Source organism: Paramisgurnus dabryanus, chromosome 7, assembly GCF_030506205.2.
Source record: "Paramisgurnus dabryanus chromosome 7, PD_genome_1.1, whole genome shotgun sequence".
Classification (NCBI taxonomy): Eukaryota; Metazoa; Chordata; class Actinopteri; order Cypriniformes; family Cobitidae; genus Paramisgurnus; species Paramisgurnus dabryanus.
The window spans coordinates 1,668,005-1,687,673 of record NC_133343.1 but is presented as its reverse complement, the minus strand read 5'-3'; the positions used below and the strand labels follow the sequence as shown (position 1 = coordinate 1,687,673).

Sequence of the window (19,669 nt, the reverse complement as noted above, 5' to 3'; positions counted from 1 at the left end):
ACGTGTATGCAGACATTTGACGCATGCGTATGGGGGTAATTTCATGCCAATATTATTGAAAATGGACAGACTAAAAGTCACAAATAGATATTACAACTTGTAAACACAAAACGCAATCTACAAATAAATTAAAAATCCACAAACACAGTCCTCGTGATCCGCAAATGTAAAACAAGATCTACGAATCGTCTTTGTGATCCACAAATATAAAGCATGATTTACAAAAAGAAATCAGTGACTTGTACTTGAAAACCAGAATTTGAATGAATGTAAAGTGACTTCTTTGCAGATGAATATCATTTTCTATTTGTAGATTGTGTCACATTTGTTTTCAGAATTCTGACACTATTGTTTCGCTTTGGTGACAAAATAATGCCATAATCGTTGAAAATGAAGAGACTACAATTTGTAAACACGAAACAAATCTGCAAATAGGTTCCAAATCTGCAAACAAACTCCTCATGATCCGCAAATGTAAAACGAGATCTACAAATATATAACAATCCACGAACAGACTCTTCATGACATACAAATATAAAATGCGATTTACAAATAGATTTAAAATCCGCAAACCAACTCTTTATGATTCACAAATAGAAATCATCGACTTGTACTTGACAAACAGAATTTAAATGAATGCAAAGTGATTTGTCTGCACATGAGGGTCATTATTTGTTTGTAGATTGTGTTGCATTTGTTTTCAGAATTTTGGCACAACTGTTTCGCTGTTTTCCATTAAAAAAATCTACAAATGCCCTCCTCACAATTTGCAAACAAACACAGTCTAACTTGTATTTTCCAACCATTGTAAAAAGACATTCTTACACATTCTGTGCAAAGTTCAGCATGCAAGTGTTGAATCTGTGTTTGCAAATGACAGGGCATTCACGAATCCTTCTGCACAAGTCTACAGATCTTTTTGGCACTATCTTTCCGCAGAGTTTGTCACTACGATCCACGCGTGTAGTCAGCCAATCAGGTGTATTGCTTCAAAGTAATGCCACGCCCCCTCTATAAGCTCTTTTCAAAATAAAAGCTGGGCTCACTGCCATTTACCGTTGCCGGTGTTACAGCGCTGAAAGGCGGCCAGAACGCGTTATCGATATTATATTAATGATATTAAAGCATTTATGTATAGCATGGCAAATATGTAGCATTAACGTGAACTAGAACAACCCCTCGTTTAAGTTATTATCAGTGCCTGACAATTCAGCCGAGGTCATTAAATCGTTAAAAACACTGCATGAAGCGGTTTTATCCTTAAAACATCAGTGTCTCTTCAACGAACATTTGCCGAGCGTCAGCGAGCCAGCTGGATGGAGTGGAGCTGCTGAGGTGACGCAGCTAAAATAAAGCAAGCGGGTGCAACGATAATATTGGATGTAACTTGCCGTAATTAACAAAAACATGAGCCTTATTTGACAGCAGCACTAATTGAACTATTTGACCATATGCATTTCATATACATACCGTGACCGGAATGCACTTACAAATCGCGCTGTTATTAGAAACATTTAACTGTTTCCAGACTGTCGCTATCCCTTTGTCAAGTGCTGAAATGTCACTTACTGAATCACTCGTAATTGTAGCAGAAGCTTGTTTAGGCTAATGATCTTCAGCCGATGTGCACTAATATTTTTTAAAATATTATTAATTATTTTTCAATGACTTATTAAATGTTTTAATAATTTGTGCATCATGAAATATTCTTTTTTCATATTTAGTTAGGACTCGTCCCACTGCGCAATGCCTTCTGCATTTTATAATATAGTTTAGATTTTTATTTTTATTTGTTGTTTATTATCTATGTTTATTTATTATTAAGGATTATTGCATTGTACCGTAAATATTTATTTGGTTTCTTTAATCAGATGCCATACCCTTCAAAAAAATATTTTTTTACTGTAGCCTAGATGAATTATAGCAGCAATTGGTAGGAACCATTTATCAATTCGCTAGTACCAACTTTTACCAAAATTGTACCAAATACGTTTTCCTTCTTAATTAAGTTATGTTTAGTCATTTAAATTTCATTTCTCGTTTGAATTTTAAATATATTATATTAAAGTAATTTAAACAAATAAACAAAGAAAAAAAAACCCAATAAATAAATATAGCCTACATTTAAAACATTACATTATCGTTTTTGCTGGAGTGCAATTTGCTGGTTGTCCTGCAGGTGACCTTGTAACACTGCTGTCTTACGATGCACTTATAAATTAACGATTACTCCAGAGCACTCGTAGATCTACGATGATTTTCGAGTGCTACTTAAGCTACAAAGCTTTTGGGAAACGGCCCATAATTCTAAAATGAATTTTAAGATTGTTTTTACGATCTACTTACTTAGCGATGCTTTTGGGAAACCCGGCCCTGCTCGTTTGGAATTTGCCTGGCGCACAGCTCTAGTCAGAAAGATTAAAAGGCGGGCTTTGTTTTTAAAAAATTTAATGCATTTCTTTATATTACAATAATGAACAAGTCACCCATTTATCAAGTATCGATTCATTATTTTCACTTAATCCTTTTTGCTTTTTACAAAAAGTAGAATAGGCACGCATATTCTGCATTTAGCCAAAATTATGACTGTGGCATGAAGAAACTTTCCTATTTTAGTGAAAAATAAATAAGTTATTTTGCTATTATTACGTAGCATATATTGATGATTTTTAATAAAAATATGACCGTTTTAAACAAACTAAGTACACTGATAAAAATAATATGAAAAAAATTATACGCTGGATTTACTAAAAAAAAAAAAAAAAATACAGTGCATCATTTTTACATATACTTTTTTAAAGTAAGTTTTACATTGAATTTAAGCCTTTGCAATTTAAGCAATTGCAATGTTTAAGTAAGTTTTACATGATAAGCAATTAGGCCTACTAAAAATTCCATGTAAAATTTACTTTAAAAAGTGGATGCAAAAATGATGCACTATCTTTTTATTTGTTGTTTATTATCTATGTTTATTTATTATTAAGGATTATTGCATTACCCAGTTGCGAGCGATCGTTATACGTGCATCTTTGGGAAACGCACGTAAATGAACAACGAATGTTCGTTAAGTAGCTCGTAGAAAGCGCTCTTAAGTGCTAAGTTTAATCGTTATCGGGAAACCCAGCCCTGTTCGTTTGCAATGTGACTGGCACACAGCTCTAGTCAGGACTGATTAGGCTATCCATTTATCAAGTATTGATTAATTATTTTCACTTAATCCCTTTTGCATTTTACAAAAAGTAGAATAGGCAGGCATATTCTGAATTTAATCAAAATTATGACTGTGGCGTTGAAGGAACCTTCCTTTAGTGATAAATAAATAAGTTATTTTGCTATTATTATCTAGCAAATATGACAGTTTTAAACAAACTAAGTAGCCTATTTATTTGTTTATTGGCAAATTCAGAACAACAAGGAACATGTAGAACATAGGCGACACGCCTCTACCTTGCGATGAGAAGATTAATCATGGGGAACATAAGCTAAATGTAATTTTAAAATGTATTTAATTTAAAAACAAATTTAAACCGAAAGCGGACTGTTTATGCTTGTCAAATTTATGCTGGCTCGGTCACAAAATTTCGTCAGGCAGTATTTGATATATGTATTTGTGTTCATGGAAAACAATATAGGCTATAGAAATTCGTGCTGAGTGACAGGAAAAAGAAAATCGTGCTAATTGGCACAAGAAAAAAAAAGGGTCAATGAATAAGAACAAATAAATCGAAAAAAAAAAATTAAGATATTGTTGATTCTGCATTTATCCAGCCAGCATAAATTTGACAAGCATGTGCTTTTGTTTTAAAAATGACATTTAAGCCTTTAATCATATAAGGGAGAAAGGCGTGTAGCCTACCTTTGCTTTCTCCTCATTGTTCTGCATTTGCCAATGAATAAATCAGTCATATTTGTTATAAAAAAAATCAATGTATGCTACATAATAATAGAACTTGTTAATTTTTTACCAAAATAAGAAAAAGAAAGTCGGTAAAAATGTGCACCAAGCTAGACACTCAAAATGAGGGCCGGAGTGGGACTCGCTGACTATGAAAATAATATAATTAAATCCTCAGTAGCCATATCTGCTATACTGTTCTCTGCAGCCTTGAAAATTCATTGGATTTTTCTAATATATCATTTCCAATTCAGTGCAAATACAGTAGCCTAAACAATTATGATTTTGCCATAATTGTGCAGCCCTATATTTTAATATTATTTAAGTAAACTTGTTTAAAAAACTACTAAAAGGGAAAAAATGTGTTTTCCCATACATTTCTATAAAAAAATGTAGGTCTTGTAAATACGTATGGGGTTTCAATAGTTTGGAACCTACTGATATACAAAACTGGCTAATATGTCCTGACTGGAGCTGTGCGCGTCTGCGGGAAAAAAAAAGGAATAGGCGTCAGCTCATTTAATGTCATTGTGCTTTCAGTTAACCTGTTTAGAACTAGAAGTGTGCGCCCTGCCACCTCGACTTTAGGCGGTGCGTTCAAGTTCATATACAGCGTGCAGACAGCGTGCCCGAGCGCGAGGGGGAAAAGTCCGCGGGAGAAACTCAACAGCTTTAATGTACAAAAACCTTACGACAAACGAGAAACGTTCTAACGGAAGCCTTCAGTCAAGCAGGATTAAAAAGAGGATGAGAAACGTGCAAAATATACAATGTACAGTATATGCAGTTATGTCATTGTTACGTCCCAGTTTGTCTAGGGATGTGGGACTAACAAATAAATAAATAAATAAATACCCAGGATGGAAAAACCAAGGATAACTCAAAACACGTGTCAAGTTCAGATATTCATTTATTAATAATATATACTGAATAGAAAATGTGCAGCACAATACGGTCTCCACGGCTCCCGCCGCGCTACCGAAAACCCACACGGATATTACCCGCCGCTCACCACGACCACTTTCCGCTGATCGATTCGGGAACACTGATCCAACAGCTGCCTCCACCGAATCACCAAACAGACGGCGCGGGAAAACTTAAGATCAGCACCCAGCAGATCACGCCTTAACCACACAGCAATCCACACAGTAGTTCACACAGTAAGCCACACAGTACCACGCGAGCCGCCCAGAAAGAGTGAGAGCCAGCCAGGCACTTTACTGGTTCAACTTATACACCCCACTAATTGCCACTGATCAGCTTCAGCTGCGAGATTCTCACCGCGTCAACCTTCAAACACGGAACACCTGTAGGAGAGAGACAGAAGAACACCCACAGCAATACAAACACAACACACAGACCTCACGGGTCGTAACACCCCCACCCATAAGAACAAACCTATTACATAGTTTGTTTACCATTATAAAAATCCCAATTCAAAATTTGTAATTATCGGAGGCCCACTAAAGAGGAGGTCTTACCCACGAGACAAGGCATCAGCCAAGATGTTGTCCACTCCCCTCTTATGTTTGATATGAAGATTGTAGCCTTGGGCCAGAAGGGCCCAACGCATCAAACGTTGGTTACTGTTATACATGCGAGCTAGAAAAACAAGAGGGTTATGATCGGTGTAAACAGTGATTGGCAAGAAACTTGAACCCACATATACTTCAAAGTGTTGTAGAGCCAGGAGCATGGCCAATGTCTCCTTCTCTATGGTGGAATAGTTCAGCTGGTGTTTCTTGAATTTAGCTGAAAAATAACACACAGGTTTACACATGTCTTCATCCCCCTTCTGCATCAACACCGCTCCAGCCCCAGTGGCACTAGCATCGACCTCTAGGTAAAAAGATTGGGAAAAATTGGGTGCTGCCAGCACAGGTGCACTGCAAAGAAGAGATTTGGCAGCCTCAAAAGCCTGGTTACATACATCATCCCACAGAAAGGGTACGAAAGGGCTACATAGTCTGGTAAGTGGAGCAACCACGACCGAAAAGTTTTGGCAAAAGCACCTATAATATCCAGCCATACCTAAAAATCTCCTAAGCTCACGTCTAGTTGTAGGGATTGGTAAAGCAAGAATAGCAGCCACCTTGGCATCTAAGGGACGGACCTGCCCCTGGCCAACCTGTTTACCAAGGTAGGTAACCATGGCTTTACCAAATTCACATTTCGCCAAGTTCAGTGTAAGAGAGGCATCGGCTAACCGCTGGCACACAGTTTTCAAGCTGGACATGTGGCTATCCCAGTCTTCAGAGTACACGACTACATCATCAAGATAGACGCTACAGTTTGGTATATCCCCCAGCACAAGTTGCATTAGGCGTTGGAAAGTGGCAGGAGCATTTTTCACCCCAAAGGGCATCACAGTATATTGCATAAATACATCTGGCGTCACAAAGGCTGAGATCTCTGAAGCACGCTGGGTCAAAGGCACCTGCCAATATCCTTTTAGTAAATCTAACTTTGTGATACATTTAGCTGGGCCAACCCTATCAATTAAGTCGTCCATGCGAGGCAGCGGAAAAGAATCAGACACAGTAACTGCATTCACCTTCCTAAAATCAGTGCAAAACCGAAAGGTGCCGTCAGACTTAGGCGTTAGCAGACAGGGTGAGCTCCACGGACTGTAACTAGTCTTAGCTAGGCCGTGTTTTACCAGATAATGGACTTCTCTTTTCATTGCTTCTCGTTTGGCTATCGGAGAGCGATAAGCATGCTGTTTAATAGGTCTTGCATCACCCACATCTATATCATGCTCCAGCACCGTAGTACGGGATGGAATGTCATTCAAGATGGAAGGATGAGCACGAAGTAAGGCTATCACATCCTGCTGGTGAGATGTGGGTAAGTAAGACAATTGTTGAACTAAAGTAGTCATAAACTCAGAGTTAGCCAGCCTACCGCACATGTGATCTTCACAAGGCGTTGCTAGATCAGGCTCAGACCAGTCATCAACAAGAGTTGTAGCTCCCACCACTGCCACTGTTGGACTCTGCACCGGTTCCATCAGAACAACATCTCTAGAATGAAAAGGCTTCAACATGTTTATATGACATAAGCGTGTTTTTCGTCTACGGTCAGGTGTACGAATGATATAATCTGTCTCTGAGACCTTCCTTTCCACATCATATGGCCCTGAGAATTTGGCAGTGAGGGTAGACCCAGGAACGGGCAGCAAGACCAACACCTTGTCACCTGCATTAAACTGCCGGTCGACTGCTTTTTGGTCAAATCGCTTCTTCATACGGGTCTGCGTGGAAGAAAGTGACTCCCTTGCCAGCTCCACAGCACGATGTAACCGCTCTCTCCACCGGGAAACAAAATCCAACACATTAGTTTTGGGAGACTCCTCATACATCATCTTTTCTCTCAGCATCTTTAACGGACCACGCACATTATGGCCAAACACAAGCTCGGCTGGGCTAAACCCTAAAGACTCCTGTTTTGTGTCACGAGCAGCAAAAAGTACAAAAGGGACTCCTTCATCCCAGTCTTTACACGTTTCATGACAGTATTTTTTTAACATGGACTTTAACGTTTGGTGCCAGCGCTCCAAAACTCCCTGTGACTCAGGGTGATAGGCACTAGATATGGAGTGAGTGATTCCCAATGAGCTAAGAGTTTGTTTGAACACCTTGGAAAGGAAATTTGTTCCCTGGTCAGTTTGTACCACCTTTGGCAACCCATATGTAGTAAAAAATTTAACTAGTGCCTTGGTTACTGATACGGCTGTGATTCTCCGTAGGGGAATAGCTTCTGGAAATCGGCTAGCAAGACACATCACAGTGAGCAGAAACTGATTACCCGCTTTGGTTTTTGGTAATGGGCCTACACAGTCAACAATGACATGTTCGAATGGTTCACCAACTACCGGAATGGGCTGTAACGGGGCCGGTGGAACACACTGATTTGGTTTGCCGACAACTTGACAGGTCCTGCAGGTTTTACAAAACCGGGTCACATCCCTTTTTAGACCTGGCCAAAAGAACTGTTTTAGTACACGGTTGTAAGTTTTACTAATGCCCAAATGACCTGCCCATAAATGCTCATGTGCCAATGACAATATCTGCTGTCGACAATCAACAGGTGCAACTACCTGACAAACCACCTTCCAATCGATATCGGATTCTATACCTGCATCATCAGTCGGAGAAACCCACCTGCGCATCAGTACCCCGTTATCCAAAAAGAAAGGTTGTCTGCTGTTACACTCAATTTTATCCTTGACCACTAAATCAAAACACTTAATCAATGAAGGGTCACTTCTCTGAGCTTTTATCAGAGCCTTGGGAGTGAGCGCCAAAGGTGCAAGATCCGATTCACCCACAGAGTCCACTGCCTTTTCAGCCTTATCCACCTTACAGCTCACAGGGTCAAAGAAAATAGAAGCAAGAAGTGAGTCAGAGAGGTTAATTTCCTGGGACTTTTCACGAGATTGTGCTCTTGTAGTAACACTGGCTACAAAAATATGAGGATGACTTTTCCCCAACTCATCCTGCTCAGACTCAAGGATGGGATTGCTAACCACTCTAGGGACAGGAAACACCTTTCCCCCAGCAATATCGTTCCCAATTATTAACTCAATGCCCTCTATCGGAAACCCTGTACGTACACCCACCGTGAAAAATCCAGTCACTAGATCAGACTGGACATAAATCCGGTGCAGTGGCACTGGTACGAAACCCATCTCAATACCCCTCACCACTGCACTTACATCAGAACTGTCACACACAGGGAGAGTGCCAGACAGCATTAGTGACTGCGAACAGGCTGTATCCCGCAGTATTCTCACTCGTCGCTGGTCTTCTGGTTTTCCTGTCAAAGAAACAAAACCTTCAGAAATAAAAGGTTTAAAACAATCGTCAGTCTCATGGATCACAGTCTCTAGCCCCTGGGGCTGGGAAGACATGTTAATCAACCCCACCCCCTTCGGTTGTTTTTGATTTAAACTGGGTTGCTGACCCTTCCAAGCTCTACACTCCGCAATTAAATGTCCCGGCTTACGACAAAAAAAACATACTCTGTCTGCCTTTTGAATGGGAGCTACACTGTGACGACTGTCAAAGGGCTTATGAACCACCGGTTCAGTTTTTTGAACACCTACTCGTGAAGGAGCGTCACGCTTATTAAAGGTGGCCTTATGCAGAAGCGCAAACTCATCTGCGAATATAGCTGCCTGTTGTAGGGAAGTAATCTTTTGTTCACCCAGATATACAGCAGTCCGTTCTGGCAAACAGTTTTTAAAATCCTCAAGCAAGATCAACTCACGTACCGAGGCCACATCATCGGCTCTACATGCCATGCACCATCTATCAAAAAGGATTCCCTTTTCTCGCGCAAAATCTGTAAACGTTTGATCGTGTGCTTTCCGTAGGCCACGAAAACGCTGTCGGTATGCTTCCGGCACTAACTCATAAGCTCTCATAATAGCACTCTTAACCCGTTCATAATTCAACCCGTCCTCCACAGACAGTGCTGCACATGCTTCCTGGGCCTTACCCGTTAATTTACACTGAAGTAAAATGGCCCATACCTCTTTAGGCCAGCGTAAAGCTCCAGCAACGCGTTCAAATGCACCAAAATAGGTTTCCACTTCAGCCTCACGAAAAATAGGCACCAGCGAAATATATTTACTCACATCATACCCACTGGCAGACTGTGCAGGCAACACACTAGCAGAAGTATCAGGACGAGCAACTTCAATATTTGTCTGCAATTCCAGTTGTCTCATTTTAAGGGTTGTATCTGCTTCTAATTTCTTTAGTTCCAGCTCTCGACGGAGTTGAAATTCTCTCTCCCTCTCTTCCTTCTCTATCTGAAGCCTCAATAAACAAACTTTTAACCGGCCATCCTGCTTAGAGCCAGGAGTTGACTCGACTGAGAATGGCACAAATTGGGGTATCGTTATGGGTTTCCCTAGTGGTACCCCCTGTTGACCAGTAGGAGTCCCATTACCCAGTTGGTCCCCTCCCACACTCTGCTCTGGGTCAAGATTACTCATAATTACCGGTAATATGATAATCCCTTTACTGATAAGTCCATTTAAAATCACAGCTTTAAGTTCAGCTTTCCTTAGGGAAGTGGATACAGTGATGTCATAATGGTTTGCGATGTCATGGAGTTCAGTTTTCTTGCATTTATCAAACTGGTTCAAATCTGGATTAAACACAAAAGCATTTAAATTAAACTCTGGCATGAAAAAAAAACCTTAAATAAGATTACCCAATAATTTATATTAACCCCTCTAACAGGCAAACCGCCTCCTTCCACAGAACAACCCTCTCAGCACCTGCCTCACCAAACTTACCTATCTATCTTCAGAAGCGTGCCGGGCTCGAGGCGACTTACAGGCAATACATCAGCGGTCGAAACCCTGAAACGCCAGCCCCCTTTGGAGAACGTAGTCTCCGCCCAGGATTTACTTCCAAAAATAAAAAAGGCAAAATAATAAACTAGTGCCCGATGGAAAGGCTGTTTCAGCCCAGCTGGACACTACCCTGCACTAAGCTGAGAAAGCAGTTCAAGTGGAAATTTACTTGGGGTAAAATTAATGATTACACTACCATAAACACACAAAAAAGTATATTTACACATAAATATAAATAATAACCATTATGATATAAACTGAATCACCATACATACATGAAACATGAATTAAGCATCCTGGTTTTCCAAAGAAATCTCGGACACGCCCCCACTTTTGTTACGTCCCAGTTTGTCTAGGGATGTGGGACTAACAAATAAATAAATAAATAAATACCCAGGATGGAAAAACCAAGGATAACTCAAAACACGTGTCAAGTTCAGATATTCATTTATTAATAATATATACTGAATAGAAAATGTGCAGCACAATACGGTCTCCACGGCTCCCGCCGCGCTACCGAAAACCCACACGGATATTACCCGCCGCTCACCACGACCACTTTCCGCTGATCGATTCGGGAACACTGATCCAACAGCTGCCTCCACCGAATCACCAAACAGACGGCGCGGGAAAACTTAAGATCAGCACCCAGCAGATCACGCCTTAACCACACAGCAATCCACACAGTAGTTCACACAGTAAGCCACACAGTACCACGCGAGCCGCCCAGAAAGAGTGAGAGCCAGCCAGGCACTTTACTGGTTCAACTTATACACCCCACTAATTGCCACTGATCAGCTTCAGCTGCGAGATTCTCACCGCGTCAACCTTCAAACACGGAACACCTGTAGGAGAGAGACAGAAGAACACCCACAGCAATACAAACACAACACACAGACCTCACGGGTCGTAACAGTCATTAATAACTACTGCTTTTAAAAGGACTTTTAAGTTATTGTTTTTGTTTCATTTTTAAAGTTTGATACATTGTGCATAATGACATACTTGGAAAAAGGGATAATTCAACAATAATTTATAATTGTATATCTTTTATTAATTTTATGAAATACATTCAACTATATTTCAATGCACATTTAGGCCCTGAACAAAAAACAACTCGCGAGGGGAGGACTAGGGATTAACCCTTAATTAACTTTAAGGAATTAACTTAAGTGTTTAGAATTCAGTTAAAAACCAAAAAAAGGATTCTGTGTGCTTTTTGTTTAAAGTGCTTGTTTTTATTTAATGTATTTATTTATTCACTGGTGGTAGGGTTGGGGGACAATGAAGGGGAGGGGGGGGGGGGTTCGGCACATATGCTTGAACCACTACTGATTTGATGTAACGGGTGGAATAATTTTAACATGTCACCTGCAGTCCGGGTTAGGGTGGATTGCAGACTGCGGGTCTAAAAGCCAAGACTGTTTTGACTCGATATGAGTGCCTAGCTCGATTTGAATGTCTAGCTGGGTATGCGGTTTTACCTACTTCGTTTTTCTTATTTTACACTGTAAAAAATGTTTTGTGGCTTAGTAATTTTAACTAAATAAAATTAGTCAATTATATAAAAAAATAGGTTAAAACAAAAACTATTTTTGAGTACAAATAATGCAAAAATGTGAGTAATTCTAACACATTATTTAGTTAATTCCTAAATTTTATCATGTAAAATTTGTGAGAAGGAAATTAAATAATTATAAAAAAATAATAGGCTGTATTAACTTAAAAATATAGTGCATCATTTTTGCATCCACTTTTTAAAGTAAATTTTACATGGAATTTTTAGTAGGCCTAATTGCTTCTCCATGTAAAACTTACTTAAACATTGCAATTGCTTAAATTGCAAAGGCTTAAATTCAATGTAAAACTTACTTTAAAAAAGTATATGTAAAAATGATGCACTGTATTTTTTTTTTTTTTTAGTAAATCCAGCGTATAATTTTTTTTCATATTATTTTTATCAGTGTACTTAGTTTGTTTAAAACGGTCATATTTTTATTAAAAATCATCAATATATGCTACGTAATAATAGCAAAATAACTTATTTATTTTTCACTAAAATAGGAAAGTTTCTTCATGCCACAGTCATAATTTTGGCTAAATGCAGAATATGCGTGCCTATTCTACTTTTTGTAAAAAGCAAAAAGGATTAAGTGAAAATAATGAATCGATACTTGATAAATGGGTGACTTGTTCATTATTGTAATATAAAGAAATGCATTAAATTTTTTAAAAACAAAGCCCGCCTTTTAATCTTTCTGACTAGAGCTGTGCGCCAGGCAAATTCCAAACGAGCAGGGCCGGGTTTCCCAAAAGCATCGCTAAGTAAGTAGATCGTAAAAACAATCTTAAAATTCATTTTAGAATTATGGGCCGTTTCCCAAAAGCTTTGTAGCTTAAGTAGCACTCGAAAATCATCGTAGATCTACGAGTGCTCTGGAGTAATCGTTAATTTATAAGTGCATCGTAAGACAGCAGTGTTACAAGGTCACCTGCAGGACAACCAGCAAATTGCACTCCAGCAATAACGATAATGTAATGTTTTAAATGTAGGCTATATTTATTTATTGGGTTTTTTTTTCTTTGTTTATTTGTTTAAATTACTTTAATATAATATATTTAAAATTCAAACGAGAAATGAAATTTAAATGACTAAACATAACTTAATTAAGAAGGAAAACGTATTTGGTACAATTTTGGTAAAAGTTGGTACTAGCGAATTGATAAATGGTTCCTACCAATTGCTGCTATAATTCATCTAGGCTACAGTAAAAAAATATTTTTTTGAAGGGTATGGCATCTGATTAAAGAAACCAAATAAATATTTACGGTACAATGCAATAATCCTTAATAATAAATAAACATAGATAATAAACAACAAATAAAAATAAAAATCTAAACTATATTATAAAATGCAGAAGGCATTGCGCAGTGGGACGAGTCCTAACTAAATATGAAAAAAGAATATTTCATGATGCACAAATTATTAAAACATTTAATAAGTCATTGAAAAATAATTAATAATATTTTAAAAAATATTAGTGCACATCGGCTGAAGATCATTAGCCTAAACAAGCTTCTGCTACAATTACGAGTGATTCAGTAAGTGACATTTCAGCACTTGACAAAGGGATAGCGACAGTCTGGAAACAGTTAAATGTTTCTAATAACAGCGCGATTTGTAAGTGCATTCCGGTCACGGTATGTATATGAAATGCATATGGTCAAATAGTTCAATTAGTGCTGCTGTCAAATAAGGCTCATGTTTTTGTTAATTACGGCAAGTTACATCCAATATTATCGTTGCACCCGCTTGCTTTATTTTAGCTGCGTCACCTCAGCAGCTCCACTCCATCCAGCTGGCTCGCTGACGCTCGGCAAATGTTCGTTGAAGAGACACTGATGTTTTAAGGATAAAACCGCTTCATGCAGTGTTTTTAACGATTTAATGACCTCGGCTGAATTGTCAGGCACTGATAATAACTTAAACGAGGGGTTGTTCTAGTTCACGTTAATGCTACATATTTGCCATGCTATACATAAATGCTTTAATATCATTAATATAATATCGATAACGCGTTCTGGCCGCCTTTCAGCGCTGTAACACCGGCAACGGTAAATGGCAGTGAGCCCAGCTTTTATTTTGAAAAGAGCTTATTGAGGGGGCGTGGCATTACTTTGAAGCAATACACCTGATTGGCTGACTACACGCGTGGATCGTAGTGACAAACTCTGCGGAAAGATAGTGCCAAAAAGATCTGTAGACTTGTGCAGAAGGATTCGTGAATGCCCTGTCATTTGCAAACACAGATTCAACACTTGCATGCTGAACTTTGCACAGAATGTGTAAGAATGTCTTTTTACAATGGTTGGAAAATACAAGTTAGACTGTGTTTGTTTGCAAATTGTGAGGAGGGCATTTGTAGATTTTTTTAATGGAAAACAGCGAAACAGTTGTGCCAAAATTCTGAAAACAAATGCAACACAATCTACAAACAAATAATGACCCTCATGCGCAGACAAATCACTTTGCATTCATTTAAATTCTGTTTGTCAAGTACAAGTCGATGATTTCTATTTGTGAATCATAAAGAGTTGGTTTGCGGATTTTAAATCTATTTGTAAATCGCATTTTATATTTGTATGTCATGAAGAGTCTGTTCGTGGATTGTTATATATTTGTAGATCTCGTTTTACATTTGCGGATCATGAGGAGTTTGTTTGCAGATTTGGAACCTATTTGCAGATTTGTTTCGTGTTTACAAATTGTAGTCTCTTCATTTTCAACGATTATGGCATTATTTTGTCACCAAAGCGAAACAATAGTGTCAGAATTCTGAAAACAAATGTGACACATTCTACAAATAGAAAATGATATTCATCTGCAAAGAAGTCACTTTACATTCATTCAAATTCTGGTTTTCAAGTACAAGTCACTGATTTCTTTTTGTAAATCATGCTTTATATTTGTGGATCACAAAGACGATTCGTAGATCTTGTTTTACATTTGCGGATCACGAGGACTGTGTTTGTGGATTTTTAATTTATTTGTAGATTGCGTTTTGTGTTTACAAGTTGTAATATCTATTTGTGACTTTTAGTCTGTCCATTTTCAATAATATTGGCATGAAATTACCCCCATACATGCGCATTGCGTCAAAATGCAATGCATCTCCTGGGCTACATACTATATTCTGATGTACGCACTTGATGCGTACAATGTTCAAAAATCCGCGAATGTGCGTACAAGTACACGTGCACTTTTCTGATAACGAAAATGTAAACATGACCCTCGCATACGCGAAAAATGTAGACCATACTTGGGCCTTAAGACTACCCAGCAAGAAATTTTGCATCTAATAGCTGTTCAAACATAGCCCAGACATCTAGACCTATAGCGGGACTATATAGTTAACCTAGAAAGTTAACTTGATGGCTATTGCTTGCTGTGTAGCTTCCCCAATGCTGGTTATTTATTGTATATTTTATGACCTCTGTGATATGATGATAGTATAATACGACACATGTTTTCTGCTGTTGTTTCAGATATTATAATTGGGCTGTGGCTGCTCCCATGATTTTGTCAGTTCAAGCTTTCCAAAAGAATTTACCAAAGGTCAGTCGAGTCTGAGATCTCAGATCAGTATTTGAATAATGAAAGGATGGGTGATAACGGCTGATGTTTGTCTGTTGTAGAGCACCATTGAGCGACTCGTCAAAGATAAGATGCCCAAGAAGTCGGGCCGCTGGTGGTTCTCCTGGAGAAGAAAAGATTTGAACAATATTGAGGTACAAACTGAAACCTTTTGAGATTCTAATGGTCAGAATAAAGAAATCATTTTTAACTGAAGTGAAATGTGTTTCACATTTAGAGAAACCCAAAGCCCGAATCTGAGGCGAATCCTCTTGAAACTTCTGCCTCCATCGCTGGACCTTCTTCACTGCAGTAAGTCTGCAAAACTATGTGCATGAATTTCATCAATATCTTCATGCTTTTAAATGCAAAGTCCTGACATTGTCTGTGTGTTTGCATTGGATGTCATTGCTATCTGTCATGCACTTTGTAATCATTTGGTTTAAAAAATTGCATGGATTTCCATTTTGACTTTTGACAAGTTGGTTCTTTCTAAAAGTAAACATGATAAAGTGGATGTTTTCAATGTTTTTGACTCATGTGTGTGTGTGTATGTAGGAAGTCTGTTGAACTCTCGAGTGATGATGACGGATCTCTCTCCATGAGCCAGAAAACTGACAACGCGATACAGATCATCAGTCAGACGTACCGTAAATCCCTACGGCTGACCTCCGAACAGATCGTAAGATTCATACCTAACACAACATCTGTGTGTGAAAAATTATGACATTTAATTAAAAATAACTGACATCTATCTAACAGTAAGCTCAATCATTTTAGATTTTGGGGTGCCTGAACATTTTTGACATTCACCCGAGTTCACTTTCAGAATTGTATGACATCGTGTGTGTTTAGGAGAGTTTAAATCTGCGTGAGGGAGCCAATCAGGTGGTGTTCAGCGTGACCACACAGTATCAGGGTACGTGTCGCTGCGAGGCCGCCATTTACCTGTGGAACTACGATGACAAGATCGTCATCTCAGACATTGATGGGACCATCACAAAGTGAGTTACACACATGTATAACATCAGTATTTATATATAAATTAAAGTCAGGGGGACACAAAGCATGACAGCGCCCCTTGTGGTGTCCACATTGTCAATAGTGGGGGGAAACAGTCCTTACCTCCCTGGTACGGGAAAAAGCGTCAAGTTAACTCTTCCTACATCATTGACATGTTATCTAGTCAATTAAGAAAAAGCGCTTCCCATCAATAACGTTTTTAGGGCAATCCATTTTCCGCTATTATCCACTAGGTGGTGCTCTTACCCAAATTATAAAACATTAACTTTTTTGAAAAATAATAAAAAATGCAGGCAGTGGCTGACAACTTTTTTCAAAAATGCTGGTGGGGAAAGAGTTAAAGGGGTCATATAATGAGATTTTTTTAAAGATGTAAAATAAATCTTTGGTGTCCCCAGAGTGCGTATGTGAAGTTTTAGCTCAAAATACCCTACAGATAATTTATTATAACATGTTCAAAATGCCACTTTGTAAGCCTGAGCAAAAGTGTGCCGTTTTTAGGTGTGTCCTTTAAAATGCAAACACTGATCGCCATGATCGTGGTTTATTGCAATTGAAACTCTCTCTCTCTCTCTCTCTCTCTCTTTCTCTCTGCACTAAATGGCAGTGATGTGGTTGGATAGTTTCGTTTTAAGGGGCGGTATTATTGTAATTGGCCTTGCTTACCTACCTCACAAAACAGGTGAAATCTGAACAACCTAATTTTTCACAATCATGCAGAAAATGGCTTACCCAAACTAAGGTACTGGGATGGTTTTTTCACGTTTTCAAGGTTGATAGAAACACTTGGGACTTAATTATAGCACTTAAACATGGAAAAAGTCAGATTTTCACGCTATGACCCCTTTAAAGGACGTTTTGGTGTCCTTTTGGAGGTTATGATCCCTTCACCCCACCATTTGGCAAATTTCAATTTATTCAAATGGACATTTATCCTGGAAACCCACTAAATTCCCTTACCTAAGGATATCACCTAACCTCCACTTGTGAATTGTAAGAAAAATTTAGCACCAAAAACAGTCATATTTTAGTAAAACACATATACATTGATTTTGATCTTGCATTTCCTTTAAGATTGTAATATACAGTAAATGCGCAGTTGTGATTTTCAAACATCCTTGCGTAGGAAATTTAAAGCATGCACATCCATGCCTAGTACAGATATGCACAGCTTTGTAATCGAAATGGCTGAAATGCACATCCCTAGATCACTAGTAAGTGTGTACTGTAGCTAGTGTACTGAAATAAACCACTCCTCTGTCTCTTACCATGTCAGGTCAGATGCACTGGGTCACATTTTACCACAGCTCGGGAAAGACTGGACTCATCATGGCATCGCCAAACTATATCACAAAATACACGAGTAAGACACATGAAGCAAACATAAAAACATTCATAAAGCAAGAGTGTGTTTTCTAAAACGGTGTGTTTTGTAGGAATGGATACAAGTTCCTGTACTGTTCGGCTCGAGCTATAGGCATGGCAGACATCACTAAAGGTTATTTACAGTGGGTCAATGACAGAGGAACGGTTCTACCCAAAGGACCGGTGTTACTGGCTCCCAGCAGTCTGTTTTCAGCGCTACACAGGTAAGCATGCACATATACACACACCTGTAAACACACACACATGTACACATGTTCACAGATGAAGACTTTTTGCAGGGAGGTGATCGAGAAGAAGCCAGAGGTTTTTAAGATCGCCTGTCTCACGGATATCAGAGATCTTTTCCATCCCAACAGACGGCCTTTCTACGCCGCGTTCGGCAACCGAACTAATGTGAGTGCGCCTTTAGTTAGAAACACGAATGATGGGAAAACTTGACATAAACTTGTGTTCGTGTATTTGAAGGATGCCTACGCATATAAAGAAGTTGGCGTCCCAGAGACTCATATTTTCACCGTGAACCCAAAAGGAGAACTCATCCAGGAGAAGACCAGAGGCAACAAATCCTCGTAAGATGCTCTTTTTGTCAAACACAATGGATGTTATTGTAAATTAACTCTCATAATATCTCTGTGTCGGTCTGTTTTACAGATATTCTCATCTCAGCGAGCTGGTGGATCATGTCTTTCCCTTCATCTGTAAAGATCCCATCTCATCCTTCGACTGTCCCGAGTTCAGTCAGTTTTCATACTGGAGAGATCCTTTACCTCCGTTGGACCTCGATGCCCTCACCTAGACTCAACATCTGCCTGTTTGTGTCTCTACTGGAATCATTTGGATGTGCTTGTACTTTCTTAACATTTCCATAAAGTTTATGTAGTCACAAACACCCACTGGATATTCATACAATGATCCTGCATGAATACAATCTAAGACTAAAGCCTTGAAAAATGATTGATCGAGAGATGTGCATTCGTAATGGATAAACACTACATTTCATACTTTATCTTTTTACTCGTATACTCTAACATATAGCAAACGCGATTCGTTGAATGATGCCATTGTGTGCCTTCACATAAGCATGTGCACTTTAATTAGATTATCATCAAAGAGAGCGATGTGGATCTCATTTCAAGTTCTCTACCAAATAATGACCTTCAAATGGGTTTTTAATTACATTTTTAATATTTACTTTCTGGGACTGGCTACTATTAGTGTGTTAATGTTTTTATATGCATATAGAGCTCAGTTGTAATTTTATTTATTTTGAGCATCCAGGTTTAGCTAAAACAAGGACTATCTGGTACATACTGTATTCATTTACCTTCTGTTTGTGTTTAACAGGACATCGAAACAATAAATTAATTTGTGTGATAACTATCTGTGGTCATTAAAAATCCCAGGATGTCTTTTGAAAAAGAGAAGGGGTGGCCCAATTTGCCCATTGTCCTACTAATCATCCCCTCATCTACTAATTGTCTCCTCTCCACTAATAAGCTGGTGTGCGTTCTGGTCCAATATGGCTGCTGTCCCATTATCCAGGGGTGCGTTTCCCAAAAGCATTGTTGCTAACCTGTTAGCAACTTAGTTGGTTGGCAATGGGAAATTGCATTGCAACCAACAAAGTTGCTAACTTAGTAAGCAATGATGCTTTTGGGAAACGCACCCCAGCATGCTCCAGAAAAGCGCTATATAAATGTAAACAAATTATTATTATTAATTATGATAACGCTTTAGGTGACTTGTGTGTATTAAATGCATGTATTAGATAGTAAGTGGTGTATATTTCTAAAGTAAACTACTGTCATGTCATGAAATCTTCCATCTCTTTAAAAGTGTTACTGTTCTACGCAAGTATAAT

The 19,669-nt window shown here is 38.6% G+C and overlaps 2 protein-coding genes across 3 annotated transcripts in view; one reads left to right on the top strand and one right to left on the bottom strand.

Annotated features, from left to right (window-relative positions):
• Positions 1-19,185, top strand: part of LOC135783226 (phosphatidate phosphatase LPIN2) — a 29,213-nt gene extending 10,028 nt beyond the window's left edge. Inside the window, exons 11-20 of the mRNA XM_065293881.1 lie at positions 15,312-15,381; positions 15,462-15,554; positions 15,638-15,711; positions 15,958-16,081; positions 16,255-16,403; positions 17,699-17,785; positions 17,859-18,011; positions 18,087-18,201; positions 18,274-18,377; positions 18,460-19,185. Of these exons, the coding sequence (XP_065149953.1) occupies positions 15,312-15,381; positions 15,462-15,554; positions 15,638-15,711; positions 15,958-16,081; positions 16,255-16,403; positions 17,699-17,785; positions 17,859-18,011; positions 18,087-18,201; positions 18,274-18,377; positions 18,460-18,604 (1,114 nt within the window). The 3' untranslated portion in view covers positions 18,605-19,185. The remainder of the gene's footprint in view (positions 1-15,311; positions 15,382-15,461; positions 15,555-15,637; positions 15,712-15,957; positions 16,082-16,254; positions 16,404-17,698; positions 17,786-17,858; positions 18,012-18,086; positions 18,202-18,273; positions 18,378-18,459) is intronic.
• On the bottom strand, positions 4,714-11,176 carry LOC135783225 (uncharacterized). Of its 2 annotated transcripts, none has more exons than XM_065293880.2 (2): positions 9,906-11,176; positions 4,714-8,713 (listed from the first exon to the last, which is right to left on the bottom strand). In XM_065293880.2, the coding sequence occupies exon 2, from the start codon at positions 8,649-8,651 to the stop codon at positions 5,373-5,375; it is 3,279 nt and encodes a 1,092-aa protein (XP_065149952.1). In that variant the 5' UTR covers positions 8,652-8,713; positions 9,906-11,176; the 3' UTR covers positions 4,714-5,372. The 2 variants fall into 2 exon arrangements, with proteins under 2 accessions (XP_065149952.1, XP_065149951.1); XM_065293879.2 differs by having other exon boundaries at positions 4,714-10,054; positions 10,206-11,176.
• Positions 19,186-19,669: the final 484 nt, after the last annotated feature.

Bases quoted from the DNA above. Each gene is read 5' to 3' on its own strand.
- LOC135783225 (XM_065293879.2), bottom strand. From the start codon at position 9,899: ATGAGTAATCTTGACCCAGAGCAGAGTGTGGGAGGGGACCAACTGGGT.